The sequence below is a fragment of the Diabrotica undecimpunctata genome, chromosome 1, assembly GCF_040954645.1.
Source record: "Diabrotica undecimpunctata isolate CICGRU chromosome 1, icDiaUnde3, whole genome shotgun sequence".
Taxonomy (NCBI): domain Eukaryota; kingdom Metazoa; phylum Arthropoda; class Insecta; order Coleoptera; family Chrysomelidae; genus Diabrotica; species Diabrotica undecimpunctata.
In genome coordinates, this window is record NC_092803.1 from 137,936,818 (window position 1) to 137,953,333 (window position 16,516).

The 16,516-nt window shown below is 31.7% G+C and overlaps 1 protein-coding gene across 2 annotated transcripts in view; it reads right to left on the minus strand.

The window, feature by feature from the left end:
• Nucleotides 1-16,516, minus strand: part of LOC140432284 (uncharacterized) — a 942,959-nt gene that overhangs the window by 88,019 nt on the left and 838,424 nt on the right. For both annotated transcript variants that reach the window (XM_072520100.1, XM_072520101.1), the window contains one exon: nt 11,273-11,480. In XM_072520100.1, coding sequence (XP_072376201.1) covers nt 11,273-11,474 — 202 coding nt within the window. In that variant the 5' untranslated portion in view covers nt 11,475-11,480. The remainder of the gene's footprint in view (nt 1-11,272; nt 11,481-16,516) is intronic.

Here is a 16,516-nt window from a genome sequence, read left to right on the forward strand (position 1 = left end):
TTAAGGACTAGATAACATACATGTGCTTATTCTACAGAACCTACCACTAGTAGACCAAGAAACATTATTGCAACTTTTCAATTTTATAAGGATCAATAAGGTATTCCCACAAATATCACTCGTTAATCATAGTTCCAATATACAAACCGGGTAAACCTAAATTTAAAGCAGAATCTTATAGACCAATCTCTCTCACGAATGCAATGTGTAAGTTGCTAGAAAAGGTCATTGCCAGTCGATTCCTGTGGTATATTGAACATAAACATCTTATTATACCCGAACAACGTGGATTTTGAAAAAATAGATTAACATTAGATAACTTAATATCATTGGAATCAGAAATTCACGAAGCATTTATATGCAGTCAAGAATGTTTAGCCATATTCTTTGGTGTAAAAAAGGCTGTTGATACAGTATGGCACTATGATATTGTAACTACATTTTACAATTGGAAGATTCACGGTAATATGTTTGCTTTTATTTCAAACTTCCTACGGCAACGATATTTCCAAGTTCGAATCAATAACCATTTGTCTGAATCTAAATTACAGAAAAATGGAATTCCACAGGTCTTGAATCTAACCGTAGCGCTATTTTTAATTGCTAGTAACAATGTTGTGTCGTACTGCAATGGCACAATTAAAACTTTTTGTACGCTGATAATCTGGTAATTCTAGCAAGAAATAAAAACATTATCTGCTCCTAATCGTGTTGCTGCAGCTCTTAAGTAGATAGAATCGTGGTCTAACAATATTGGGCTTCAGTTTTGCATCACAAAAACAAAAGCCATACATTTTTCACGAAAATAAAATTAACAAAAGCTCCCAAATCTATTTTTATATAATTCTCCTATAGAATATACAAAAAAAAATAAAATTCCCAGGGATGCAAATCGACTCAAAATTAAGCTGGACAAGTCATATACACTCGCTAAAACGGCGCTATCGTGCCAAGCTGTTTAATGTGTTTTGTTTAAATTAATTTTCCCTTCTGTTTCCCTATGCTCTATCTTTTTGACTTTCTTTTTTGATTGAGCTCTGGTTATAGTTGGGAAGGGGGCATTGTCTATGTATAAGTCCTTCAGTTGGTTCATTGATATTCTCGAATCTGATTCTCGTGAGTTTCGAGGTAGGTTCTGTCATTGAAAATAGATGTATTAACGGTTTACGATCCGCTTTTACCAAATATGTCGGTGCTTCATATAAATAGGAATTAAAATGATTTATTTCCCAATGACTGCAAGTAATTCCTTAATTATTATAGGTTTGTTAAGTTCTCCTTTGTTAAAGCTCCGTTGGTAAATCTTTTTCGTCGTAATTCTGACTTAAACATTTTATGCGTCTGTTGTTAGAATAAATTGTTTACTGAAATCTGGGTATTTGGTATTTGGTGGTTTGGTCAAAACTGATCTAATATGTGTTTTGTTTGTGAATGTAAAGTGATAGTGAAGCACATTTTGATTGACTGCCCAATATACTCAGTTGAAAGACTATATCACCATATTCCAAAAAGTACTTCTAGGAGAATCTAAATACGTAGCTGACTTGATAGAATTCTTAAAATCTATAAACTTTTTTAATAGAATTTAAGTGGTTGAAGCAAAATAAATAAAAAAAAATCTCTCTATGTGAAAAAAAAAAGAAGAGTATGTGCACTTTTGAACAAGTAGGTCCTTTTATCTATATTTTTAAAAGTATGGTATTTTGATTTAACGCTTCACAAAGTAAGATTGATTTCTTTTTTTACGAATATTTATAGGCCAGATCATGGCAATTTAACGTCACTATCTTTTCGTATAAAGATGGGTAGATTATTATTACAGTTCGGAAGTACAAAAATTCATACGGATTTACATAAACTTGACTCTAGAATAAAACAAGTTTTGAAAAACTTGAATTTAATTTCAGTTTATGGGGTTTTAGAACAAGCAAGCTTTTTTTATCAAGAATAACATTGTTGGCTAAAAATAAAAATAAGTAATAAAAGTTTTCCTTTGGGCACCTATCCGTAGATACACTATATATGATATTCAAATTGTAAATAACGTTATTCTTTGGATCAATATCCATTTCTTCAAAATCTCTTTTCTATTTTTGGTGTAAATAAAATCCTCCTTAAAAAATAATTAAGTATCATATTACCCCAAAAGCGCAGCGGTAGCATTTCTATTAATGTAACAAATTTATGTAGTGTCACAAAACCTCAAATTCAGCGTTTTGCAGGTAGATAGCTGTAATTTGCGCATAAAAGTGTAATTCAGCGATTCAAAATGGGTGTAGTAATTCTAAGTCGAACAATTCTACTTCATCTTACAACTTTAATTTCGTTATAGCTATTATCGGCTTTTGGACGTAATTACTGACAATATATCCAGAAAAAGTTTAACCGACCTTTAATGTCTTCCAACATTTTATTTTTGTAATTGGTACAATTTATTTACACAATAAATAATTAAATTTATAGTATTATTAGTTTTAATAATTGAAATATTATTAGTAACAATTTAAAACTAATGAATTTATTAAACATGAGTAAAAAACAAATGATATAAAACAGAGAGATAAATGTACCATTAAGATTTGTAAAATACCAACTAAAATAAAAAATTTAATTCTGATTTTGATAGAATAACAAATTACACATACATTTTGTACACTAATACATACAACAGACAAAAAATCACACATATTAACAAATTTAACAAGTGTATCTAAAATATTAGTAACAACAAATACAATTACCTAACACACAATGTAAACAACACAGCAGGTGTCAATCTGTCTAAAAAACAGTTGAACGCAACAAAATGTCTAAAATAATACAGAGACACTTACAACCGTTTTTAAATTTGACATATTAAGTGCAGTTAAAAAGTCTGTCAAGTACTACCAGCACACGAAAAAAAAAAGAATATAAAGTACTATGAAAAAACTAACTGGAGAAAAGCACAGGATCAACAGCAAATGTTAGTAAAGAGGAACTCAAAGCTATCAAAGCTCTAAAAAGAGATGAGTCCATAATATACCAGTCGACGAGAGCAACGCAACTGTAATTATAGACTAAAGGAATATAAGGAGAAAATACAATAATTGGTCACAAGTGGAACTCACACCAAACTATTTAAAGTCTTCTCTCTTCAATTTTTTTCAGATTTTTACTTAGTTGAGTTTTACTCATTTCTCTCTTTACATATTAAGCAACGTCTTTTTTCCTTGCAATTCTCAGAAGTCACAGATTAAAGTAAAAATCTGCATTTTGGTTTCGTCAATTGAAATATTCGGATTTCTACTTTCATGATATATTATAAGATGTCGCTATAGCGTCCACACTAAAGCCATTTTATAGTTGCTTCCTTTTCGACAGGAAAGACTGTTTTCACGTTTTGAACTTCTGTAAATAATTGCTCCGATGAGTTCTCTTAGGATGAAACACGTATAAGCGAATACACTGAGGCGCTATACGTGAAATCAAATCTTAACTGTTTTTCTTGTCAATTTTTTAAATTATTTTTACGTTCCATGACGTTCTATGTAATTAGAAAATAAGGCTAAGGGCAATTGTAGCCCGCTACTTCCCACCCCTCACTCGCTAGACCCCAAAAGATGTCAATTTTTGTTTTTATTTTTTTTTTTTAGGTAGAAGGCAATCAATTTGTAAATTAAAAAAAAATCATACGCCTAGTAAAGGCTTTTACAAAATTTGTCTATTTTTTTATAGATCAGTAGGTTCATAACCTAAAAATGCATTTTTATTTAGTAAGTATAACTTTTTTTCGAAGGTGGCTGCAGGTCCATTTTTTTTTTCATTTTGTGTATTTAATCAAAAACTATATTACTGATTATTTTCAGATCTTTCCATATGGTGCGCCATCTTTAAAAATCCAAAAAACTGTTTTTAGGGGTTTTGGGGGATTTTCTCCATTTTGTAGACTTTAAAATAGGTCAAATTAAGTTTTTTTGTGAGTAAATGAGGCCTTTAGAACATTCAAAAATTAGGCAAAACACATTTTAAACCCCCCCCAAAAACCATGGTTTTCACGGTTTTTTTAAGTTTTGGCGGGGTTAAATATATTTTTTGACATCGGTACAACCTAATTTTTTTTTTGGTGTTATAAATATGATTCAGCACAATTTTTACACTTTTATAGATCCGTAGGTCGAGTGTACATAACCCAAAAATATATATTTTTTCGAAAAAACTTTTTTTTTGAAAGTGGCTGCAATCAACGAATCATAATAGACCCTGGTAATATGAGTAGCTCAGATTCAGACAGCGAGAAATCTTAAATTTAGGATGGTATACAATGCTTAAATAAATATTTAAAATAAATTGTTTTTTTACATGGGTTTTTTTATTTGAATTTTGTTGCTATGTTAACCCATTAGCGCCCACCGTTACTATATGGTAACGTAAAACACATAATTTTTAAAAATTCTGCGGTACGCCCATGGAACTAGTCAGCGACATATTTTGAAAACTATCGTTTCTAGGAATACTTCAGGCACCCATAAAACGTAACGGATTCGTATTTTAGTCTTCTCTGAACCGTCGAGAGATAATCATATGACAGTGTGGTTTGAGTTTATAGAAAAAGATGGACGTCCGTTATTCGTAATTAATTTTTGACAGTCTTCTAGTAACTATATTTGCATATTTAAAAAAAAACTAAGTTTATTATACTCCAACTTATTATAAATTGTTGTATTTTATCAACAATTAAATGTAGCGAATTTGGTAGGAATAGTCAAAGTACGCCGTTACCATATGGTTGCGGTGGGCGCTTACGGAGTCATAATTTAATTTTTTTTTCAGTCGTGGATTTTCGTTAGCAGAAGCGCTAGATATGGTTTACGGTGACGAAAAATTAGCTGAGCAAGTCGATAATATTTTTATAACACCGCCAGATGTAAATGGTGCTGATACAGACGAGGATTCTGCGAATGAAGATGAAGGTGGATTCATAAATAACCTAACAGGTGCTTAGTTGTACAAATAATGATATACGTACATATTATAATTGTTTATTTTTACAGGTAGGCAGCTACGAGCGCAAGCAGAAATACAACTTTCTAGCAACGAAAGGGTCGGTACTGACAATGAAGAAGTGCAGACAGATGTAAGTATAACCAGTAATTTTTTAATTTGCTTAGGTTTAAAATTTATTTCTATTACAGTTACAAGCAGTAGTGGAGACACCCGAAAGAGAAACTAGAGCATCGTTTCAACTATGGCAAAATGAAAGAAAAGATGTATTAATGAAAAACTGTGCTTGGGTTCAAGGAGACTTACAGTCTGCAAGTTTTTCGTTTCCAGAAGAAGATTATTCTAGGTATGAAAATCTATCATGTCTTGATATGTTCAGTATATTTTTTGATGATAAGATAGTAAACTACTTAGCGGAAGAATCCCAACGATATGCACAATTTGTAAACCAAACTGACCCATGCATTAAATACGTGATTTTATAGGTATTCTCCTGCTATCGGGGTACAATCCATTACCATCGAAGAGAATGTATTGGGATACTCATGATGATGTAAAGAACACTTTAGTTTCTAATTCAATGAGACGAAATAGATTTCTGCAAATTCAAAGGTTTTTGCATTTCGCAGATAATACAAAGCCTAATATTAGTGACAAAGCATGGAAAATTCGACCATTGATTGACAGAGTAAAAACAAAATGTCTTAAAAATTTTGTTCCAACAAAAAATCTATCATATGACGAGTCTATGATAAAGTATTATGGCCGCCATCAATGTAAACATCAATGTAAACAATTTATACGAAATAAACCAATCCGCTTTGGTTATAAAATGTGGTCGCTAAATACTTCTACTGGATATCTGGTAAACTTTGACCTATACCAAGGAAGAAATCCACGTTCAAATGAACAATACGATAAACTTTTTGGCAAGTGTTCATCCCGTTTGGTGCGAATGCTTGAAGAGATAAATCACTCAGATTTACACTACAATTTACACGTTGACAACCTATTTTCAGGATTTAATTTATTTAGTTACCTACGCTTTTTGGGGTACGGCACAATTGGAACGATTAGAGAAAACAGAATTCCATCTAGCTGTCCCTTGGAAAAAAAGAAGGAGTTTTCTAAAAGAAATCGTGGCTATTCACAACATACAATAGAAAAAAACAGCGGTATCTTACTGGTGCGATGGAAAGATAACTCTGTTGTCACAATGGCATCTACGAGTTGTGGTGGTTCAGCATTGGGCACGGTAAAAAGATTTTCTCATGAAGAAAAACGCCATATTCAAGTAAGTCGGCCTCACTGTATTGCTGAATACAATAAAAATATGGGGGGTACCGACTTGATGAATCAAGGTGTTTCAACCTACCGAGTCGCAATTCGCAGTAAAAAATGGTACTGGCCAATTGTAACATGGTTGTTGGATGTTGCAGTCCATAATTCATGGCATTTATATAAAAAAATAAAAAAGATATATCCTTGCTATCGTTTAGGAGAGAATTGGCCCAAGTTCTTCTCGCAAGATATGGAAGTCCTCCCTTATATACAGGAAGACCTACTCTACATAGACAGAACTTGCCAGATCTTCGTTTTGATCGCATCGATCATTTCGTTACACCAAGCAGTAGAAGGCGATGTGCTGGTGAAGGATGTACAACATCTGGACGAACAATGTGCCAAAAATGCAACGTTGGTTTGTGTGTTAATGGTTTTATAGGATACCAGACCAGACGATAAAAATATTCTCAAATAAATATTTAAAAAAAAATTAAAAATTTTTATTTCAACGATCCTAAAAATTCCTTAAGCGCCCAGCGTTACCATATGGGCGCTAATGGGTTAATTATTTTTGTAGGTACATTTTTTTTCAATTTAGTTTAATTAAATGTGTAATTTGCAACTAGTCTTATTTGTTTATTACAGTTTTAGTCTTTTTGTACCAATAATATCCGTTATGAGGCTCAAAGCTGTTTCATCTTATATCCAACAATTTCCTTAACAGTATTAAAAGTATTAACCCACTAAGAACTATCCTGTCCAAAACCAAACCTAACAACAAACAAGAAAGATCAAAGAACTGCGTCTATAAAATAACCTGTGTATCAAATCTGGGATAACGGGCACAAAGAACCCGTTCTTATTCTGTCTAATAAAGAAAAATGTGTTAGCGAACACATCAGCAAAATGTAGCAGGTTTATTGCCAATACTAAAAAATAAGTTAACAACAAGAACATACCAACAATAGCAAATCCGAAACGTCGAACGGTATTTAAAAATGTTATTTTTATTACAATTAGTTGGAGATTAATCCCATATAAACATAATATTGAAAAATTCTCGACCTCGTAGTTCATATAATATGACACCTACAAATAAAATCATTATTTTATTATGTAAGTATACTTGTTACAAAAGTAAACACCATAAATAAAACAATGACAAAAACCGGAATTTATAGCATACAAAAAATTCAAGTTAGTATATATGTATTAGCATAAAACTCAGTTCTTCTATGTCGACGCATTTTATTTCCAGCCATTTTTGTTTTGACTCGTTTATGTTTTTTTTTAATTATTGTATTTATTCTTTTGTACTCTTCATCCTTGACATCTTTTTCTTTTGTTTCTCTTCGTTTGTCCATTAATTGTAAAACCTCTTCTTTTATCCATTCCAGTTACTTATTTGTGGGTGTTACTTTTAGGTGTTTTTTTTTAAGTTGTTCATTTGATTTTTAATAGTTTTCCTATTAGGTAATATATATGGTAATACCATAGGTAATTCTGTGGTGGTCAATATTTTCTAAATTTTTGTTGAATTTTTTGTGTACTGTCTGTGTATGGTGTCGTTTTTTAATAATTGGATGTCTAGTTTCTCTTGAGGTTTTTGTTTCTTTATTAGTTTCCATTCTGTGCGCACTTTTACAATAACAGGATTGTAATACCGCAATTGATGTCAGTTTCTAGGTATGTTTTTGCATTGATGATAGCGTTGTGATATCTTTTGTTGACCAATTAATAATCTATTTGGTTACAAATTACTCTGTTTTTACTATGTCCTGGTAAAGTTCAAATGTACCATCTGCGAGGATGGTATATGAACCATGTGTTTACTTCTATTATATAAACCGTAATATAAACCATGTATCATATTATTGTGTTGTCGGCAGAATTTGGTCATTATCGGAGATCTTCGGAGACGAACAATACACGACATTACGATCCACTACACTCCCTCCGGGGGGTCAGGATTGAAGAGGGAGTCGTTTCTTACTTCAAGCCCAAAGTCTCTAATCAACCCAGAAACTTTAACACATAGATAAAAAACTTATAATGAAGTAAAAAAAATTCTAGTGTAAAATATAATTTAAAAGTATATTTATAAAAGAATTTATAGAAATTTATAAATTTATGGTAAAATATTGAAATTTTTCAAACGGATTAAAATTCCAGGACGTTTTCGGTCTTCATAATCGGATCAGACCATCATCAATAAAAATATAGTTAGCAATTGTAACTAGCCAATAGCAAAGGTATAAGAAAAAAATTAAAATTAAAGAGACATGAAGTCGACGTTAAAATATTGTACTTTAGGGGAACATACTGAACTCTGCTCGAAACAAATCTATGTCCTAGGGAAGATTTCAGCCAACATTTTTAAGCTTACTTTTTAAACTATGGTGTACAGATAACCACTGAAAGTTATACACTTATATATTGTTTATTTGGGTTTAAAAATCTATAACGCAATTCCTTAGAGTTAGGTAAAAACCTTCTTTTTCTTCAGGTATCATCTCCGCTACGAAGGTTGGCAATCATCATAGCTATTTTAATTTTTGAGGCAGTAGCCCTAAAAAGTTGTTTTGAGCTGCATCCAAACCATTCTCTCAAGTTCTTGAGCCATGAAATTCGTCTTCTTCCGATGCTTCTTCTGCCATCTATCTTTCCTTGCATTATGAGTCGCAGGATGCCATACTTCTCGCCCCGCATCACATGTCCGAGATACTGTAGCTTTCTGTCTTTAATTGTTAGTTCAACTTTCTTCTCTTTACCTATTCTTCTCAGTACTTCATTGTTCGTAACTCTATCTACCCAGGAAACCCTCATAATTCTTCTATAGGTCCACATTTCAAAGGCGTTAGGTAAAAACCTTATGAGATGTTAATGATACTCACAAAAGATAAAAATTGCTACAAAGTCAAAAATATTACGATAAACAAAAATATGTCTTTCTCTGTTTTGTCCATTTTAAAAAAGCCTTCAATTATGTTAGTTACCCAAAAATATTAGATTTCCTAAAAGATATTGCTCTGGATATAAAAGATGATTTGGGATTATTATGAATTTTTATTGGAATCAAAAGACCAAACTTAAAACCAAAGGCAAAACTTCAAGCAGAGTATAAGACAGAGATAAGTAATGTCAAATATGTTGTTTAACTAATAATCCGAGCTCTTGTTAAAAAAAGTCGATGAAAAAATTAACAAAGAAGAAAAAATTATGGGTGTTCAAAAACACAGAATTAGATATTCCGATGACATCGTATTAGTAGCAGACACAGATTTCGATTTCCAGTCTGTTTTGGACCCACTGAGCAAAATATGAGGATTTTAAAATGAATCAATAGAAAGAGAACCAAAAAAACGGGTAATTCAGAGAAAACACAATCTACTCCTACCATTATAAGTTAATAAAATCGTGATAGAACAGTCAATCAATACGAATGCTTGGGCTATTAAACAGGTAGATAATAATTGAATCTTGAAAACGAATCCTTTTCTGAATCCAGAATGGATTAAACTAGCAATAACTTTGTAAAATTAAGGAGGCTCCTTTGCGATTCACATTTAGTTTAAATCCTAGACTAAGGCTTGCAAAATGTTACATATAGTTAGTCTTACTGTAAAGTGTAGAGACCCAAATTTTAACAACAACAATTCTAAATAAATTAAAAGCTTTTGAAATATGGCTCTACTATTCGCTATTCTTAAAACATCATGGATCTCAGCACTGTACAACGAAGAGGTCCTAAAACATAGAGAAAAATAAACTGTGAGAGAAAAATCCTAAAAATCACAATATGTAAGACAGCGCACCTGGGCCATATGTCTTATTTAAAAGACTCCATTACTTAGTTACTAATACCTAAGTCAAATAGAAGAAAACACAGAATTACGATTCAAAGAATTAAACAGAACAGCTGTATACAGAAACAAGTTTGTAGAGACTACACATCCAGAAAAAAAAGAACAATTATAATCATGAATGTGTTGCTTGTGTGAGTCCATTTCAAAAGGTAAAAGAAATAATAAATTGGACTTACTCACAATCAATTTAATTTAACTATCCAGACGACCGGTTTCGCTTTTTACAATATGCAAAGCATCTTCAAGTCTCGATACAAAGTTAAATAAATGCTGAAATAATAAACCATATTAGGGTGTTGTCTAATAAAGATAAACAAAGATAGATGATATAAATTATATAAATTACAGTAATTATGCCAATATTACATGTCTGTGATTTTTCAAAATGAATAAAATTTTTAAGCAGACAAGGTAAGACCCACAAATTGGTAAAATAGTCTATTAAACTGTAATGAATTAATAAATGAACAAATAAATAAAACATTACTTACATGCCCGTACTCTATTAATTGATGGTTGAAAGAACATGGTTCAAACTATCTTGTATTGTTGATTGGAGAACTCAAGTTTGCTATTTTAATTGTTTGACAGTAAATGGGGAAGTTCTTGAGGAGACAGATTTTATCCAATGAAGTAGAGATAGGTGTAATGTAATTGTTTGTTTGATGAAAGTAATGTTCTATACCATTAAGTTATTTAAAAGTTGTTTATATTTATTCTAGAGATATATTTATGAAATGTGTGTTATTTATTGAGATTTTTATTTTCTGAAGGTGACAGTTGTGAGAAAATGAATGAGAATAGATTAAGAAGGAGAATAGATGTACAAATTTTATTCATTTTGAAAAACCACAGACATGTAATATTGGCATAATTACTGTAATTTATATAATTTATATCATCTATCTTTGTTTATATTTATTAGACAACACCCTAATATGGGTTTATTATTTCAGCATTTATTTAACTTTGCATCGAGACCTGAAGATGCTTTGCATATTGTAGAAAGCGAAACCGGTCGTCTGGATAGTTAAATTAAATTGATTGTGAGTAAGTCTAATTTATTATTTCTTTTACCTTTTAACAATTATAATTTTTAAAATATAAAAATATTCATATTATATAATTAATGCACTTACCTGGTTTACAAGGTCTGTCTATCGCAAATTGATTACAAATAAGATTGTCTGATACGTTGACACATATATAACACGTGACTGCATATTTATCAAAATCGGTTAAATCTGACGTTGAATCGACGAGGTTTGATGCTAAATTACTTTCCTCCATCGCACTGTTTGTCATGAAAATACAACTGATCAGCATGCTCAGTCTGAACATTACAATCTGAAATAAAAAAACATTTGGTGAGTTATATGTTTTTTAAGTTATAATTTGTGTTGCAGTTTCTCAACTTTATATAAATATTGATTAAATATTAAATTGAAGATATATAATTATACGTTGTACCAACAACCTCATCTAATTACGGGCAGTACGAATCACATTAGCAGAGCTCATCACTCGTTGCTTAATCCTCTAACTGATAAGAGGTCCCTGGGGGTTCCATCGCTTATTATTTATCTAAGCCACAGATAAAATTCATGTCGCCGAAACCTTTTTTAAATTTTTCGTACTAGTTTTTCTAAAGACATTTTAAACGCAATCGGAATTTACTACACCGTATTGAGGTCGAGGTGAACGCTGAACAATTATCTCTCATTTCAATATTTTTTTTCGAAGTGAAATTTTGATACAGCAAATAATCTTAATTTAGTGAAATAATTTTTTTATAAGTGGTTTATAGCTTCGAGTTTCACTAGGTATATATTGGAATTATTACAAAAAAACTATTTAGAATGACCCCTTGCCTGTTCATGTGAAATTTCGTCTCACTTTTGTTACGCTATTGTATCCCAACGTTGCATCACTTATTTGTATATTTTGCTTCTGAAAATGGCAGGCAATAACAATAGGAGAAAAAAAAGTTTAATTTGTCGGTAATGACCAAAGATAAAATCCAAGAACTTATGGACTCTCTTAAAACTGATTCGTCAGAAAGTGATTAAAGAAGTGATGGTCTGGTCATCGACCCAGATTACGAGACGGAACTAATCGCTCCAGATGACATGATTACAGAGTGTATTCATGAAATGCAAACAGGTGAAATAAGTGATTACTTTATTCAAAACGTAAACATGTCAGTAAATGTCAGTGACAGAAGCACCTGCTGCATCATCAACAATGACAACGGCGGTGCAAATCGAAGCTGACGAATGTGTCGAATATTTAGAAAAGGAGAAAGCTTGGCCACGTCTAAGAAAGCGAAAGCAATTCCATCTATTTTAGTCGCCGACGCCATAAGTGCAGCAAATTTTAAGCCGACAAAACGACCCGGTTCGCCATTGCCATTACCCATAATGGAAGATTCTTGTCCTTTGGTCAGGTCTTCTTTTGGTGGTTTAACTGGCACTGGAGGTAATAATTATATTAGTCATACTTTAGCAATAGCGTATTTTTCATTTCAGCTTTTCAGGATATAAAAAAAATCGAAACAATTTACCAACGTGGCATAAGCGATCAACGAGCTAGAATGTGAACGAAATAGATTTTTAAAGAGATACATGATTGCTATCATTAATTAAAAAAATAAAAACACCAATAGAACTCTTTAAATATTTCTTTACAAAAGAAATTATCGATTTGGTGGCCAATGAAACGAATGCTGCAGCTCGTCAAGAAAATATCAATACACAATTCGTCACGAATGAAAGTTATCAGGAGTGTTGATGTATATGTCGATTTATTGATACTCTAATCTCAAGAACTACTGGAGCAAAATGCGTTCACAACCATCCTGTAAAAAAGTTAATGGCAATAAAGAAGCACGTATCGTTTCAAGATGACACGCAGCGCAGTCGAAAAGGTCTGACAGGCTATGAGCTACTATTTAGCATCCAAAATTTGTCTAATAAGATCAACAACCATTTTGATTCGATTCCAAAGACGACTAGATTGTGCGTTGATGAGCAGATGTGTTCGACCAAACTCAAGCATCGTCTTCGTCAATATATGCCAAATAAGCCGCACAAATGGGACATTAAACTGTTTGTGCTTTAATTTCGAAAGCTTATAACGGCGCAGGCGACAATATAATTGGTACCGGCGCACCCGATCTTGGTATATTAAATGCATATCAAACGTTGTTGTACGTTTGTCACAGACCATACCCAGGTTTTCTCATCACATAATTTACTTTGACAATCTCTATACGTTAACCTTTGTTAGTTTATTTACATGCAAGGGGAATCATCTATAGCCTTGGTATAATATGGACAAATAGAATCCTAAACTGTAAGCTTCCGTTGGGCAAGAATATCAAAGATAAAGATTGAGAATATTCTGTTAATATGTTGACTTTGCGTACGGTGTTGATTTTAGCACAATTTTATTGAAAAATACCAACAACGTGCGACTGGCATCGACTTACGGCATTGAGCCGTTTCAATTCCAAATCACCAAATTGCAAAAGTACCACGATCTGATCGAAAGAAGAAGTAATGCATTGAAGTGGAATGTCCGCAGATCATTCGCAAATATAACAGGTATATAAGAAAAGTTCACCGCAACCAATCACTACTGGCATTGGAAAAAAAAGCAAAACATACCATGACTGACATTTACTTCGACGGTATTGATCACTTTCACTTTGGGTCAGCAAAGAGGCTGGTAAAAAATGTAAATTTTATAAAGTGTCGAGCACTCAATATGTGTATAGCAAATGTGATCTTCATTTGTGTTGTTCTAATGTAAAAACTGAAAAATAGTGAGCACCTATTCTTTTCTAATACTACAACTATTCTTTCTAATTAATAACATCTTTATCAACGTCCGTTTTGCTTGCAATTCTTAGAAGGCACAGATTAAAACGAAATTCTGAATTTGGTTTCGAAAATTAGTTTACGGATTTTATTATCAGATGTCGCTATTTGCGTCTATACGAAGCCATGTTAGAGTTGCTTCCTAAGACAGAAAAGATTTATGTTCACGTTCAGAGCTACTGCGAAAGCCGTTCTGATGAGGCCTATTAGGCCGAAATACGTATAAGCGGATGCGCAGGCATCACGTGAAATCAAATCTTAACTGTCTTTTCCTTTTTATTACGACATACTCTGTACGAGTACAAGAAACCAATTCGCTAAGAATTTTGCTTAATTGAGGAGATATGTTGTGGAATGCAATTTTTAGATTCCCCATGTCTCTAATAACAGCTTTATCAACATCTGTTTTGCCTTGCAATTCTTAGAAGGCACAGATTAAAGCGAAATTCTGAATTTAGTTTCGAAAATTAGTTTACGGATTTTATTCTTTTTTGTTTGTTTTTTAGGTATATTTTAATTAAAACCATTGAAATCAATAAAACGCTTTTTTTAACATATACCGACAAACTGAGGTTTCGTTTACCTGAAAGTCAAACAAAAATTGATAATTACATTTTAATGGATTTTCTAGGTTTCTTAAAACATTATGTAACTTAAAAAATACCTAACTATATAGAATAATTTTTCGAATCTTGCCAGTTAGAGGTTTAAGAAAGAACAATATTGGCGCTCCCACCTATATGACAGAGAAGATCTATCGACAATCTCAACTCTTTATTTTATTTCTGGCTTGCTAAGAAGACAGTCGTGTTTTAGGTTTGAGTAAACACATTATGTGTTGTAAACTTACATTGTTGGTGTTGTATATCAAGTACCGTTCACTTGTTGGATACCTACGTTTGTTGCGATCTTTTGTGGTAAACTATTTCACATTGTGTCGTGTGTTGAGATCATTTTTGACCGTTGAAAACATTTTACGTTTGTTAAAGACTTTTTACTGTATCGCTAATTATTATTGACGTGTTTGTATTAATAATTTTATTGATTCATTATTAATGGACAACTTATTTGATTGTATTAATATTACTATTAGTGTGTAGGTACAATTCACGTGCTAATTCTACTAAATTGAATAAATTTCACTATCAATTGCATGTGTAGTCTATTCTTAATTTGGAATAAAATGTATGTACGATATTCTCTGTTTTATTTTACGTGTTTTAAATAGAGTTTATTATAGTCTTCCTGATTATACTCTTGTATGTCATAATTTACATAGTTAAGGTGAAGGCTGAGAAACCAGCGCGGGTTTAAGATTGAACCTATATACATAATCTATTTCTGATGTGCTTATATGTTATATAGAGGTTATCGTATGTGTATAAATTAACAATTTGTTTTGTGGAGTTAGATACTTCTGGTCAAAATTCTCACACTACCAACTCCAAAAATTAACAATATTATTATTTCATATTTATATAACATTATTTTTATTATTGCAATTTTTTTGTATTTAAGTACTTTACTCCCAGATAGCAATAAAGCTATCAAGAGCTGCGAGGAAATCAGAGGATGGATGCAAAATTTGTTTGTGATTTAAATTACAGGGTTGCCATGGTTCCTATAAATATGGACTGATTACTTTCTATGTACAGTGACCTGTACATCTGTATATTTTAAATGGTTATTTAACAATTTTACTTAATATCATAAAATGTATTGAGATGATTAAAACTAATAACAGTTATCTAAGTACGATAATTTTCATTGTTAATAGTACCCAATATTATCAATTATAAAAAGGACGGACTCATAATAAAAAACAGACCGTGATTATATATGGTAGCATCAAATAATGGTTCCTTTGAAACGAAATCATACTCAATAATTTTCACTTTGTCTACAATATTTTTCCTTCTACTATTCCACTGAAAGTATTTCACAGAACTCATCCAAAAATCTTTGGAAGGAGCATGTTAACAGAAAAATAAACATTTCTAACTTTTACTCAATCTATTATTTATTCTCTGTTGATGCTATTGGTGCTTTATCCCATTGAGTATTAAGATAATGTGCATTGTCTATCATCATGACAATATTGGGATGTAGATTACTTAACAATTTTTCTTCTAACCACTTTTTGTAGTTGACGAAATTCATATCATTAAGGTAATCAATCGATTTTAAGTAAATAAATAAGAATATAAAATAAATAATAAAATGCGAGGATAATGTCATATCGAAAGCTGGTTATCATTTTAAAAAATTACAAACAAACATATAAAACATTGAAAAATGGTACAAAAACAAACACAAAAAATGTTTTCCAATGCTAAATTAAACAATGTTGGTGACAATCCATCACCCGGTTTTAATCCTTGTGTTATTTGAAATGGATCTGTCATCTAATGTTATGTATCTGAGCCACTGTGTCCGTACTGTATAGGACTTGACAGATCCAAATTCACTCTGCTGTTTTACATCTGTCATTTCTTCTTTTAG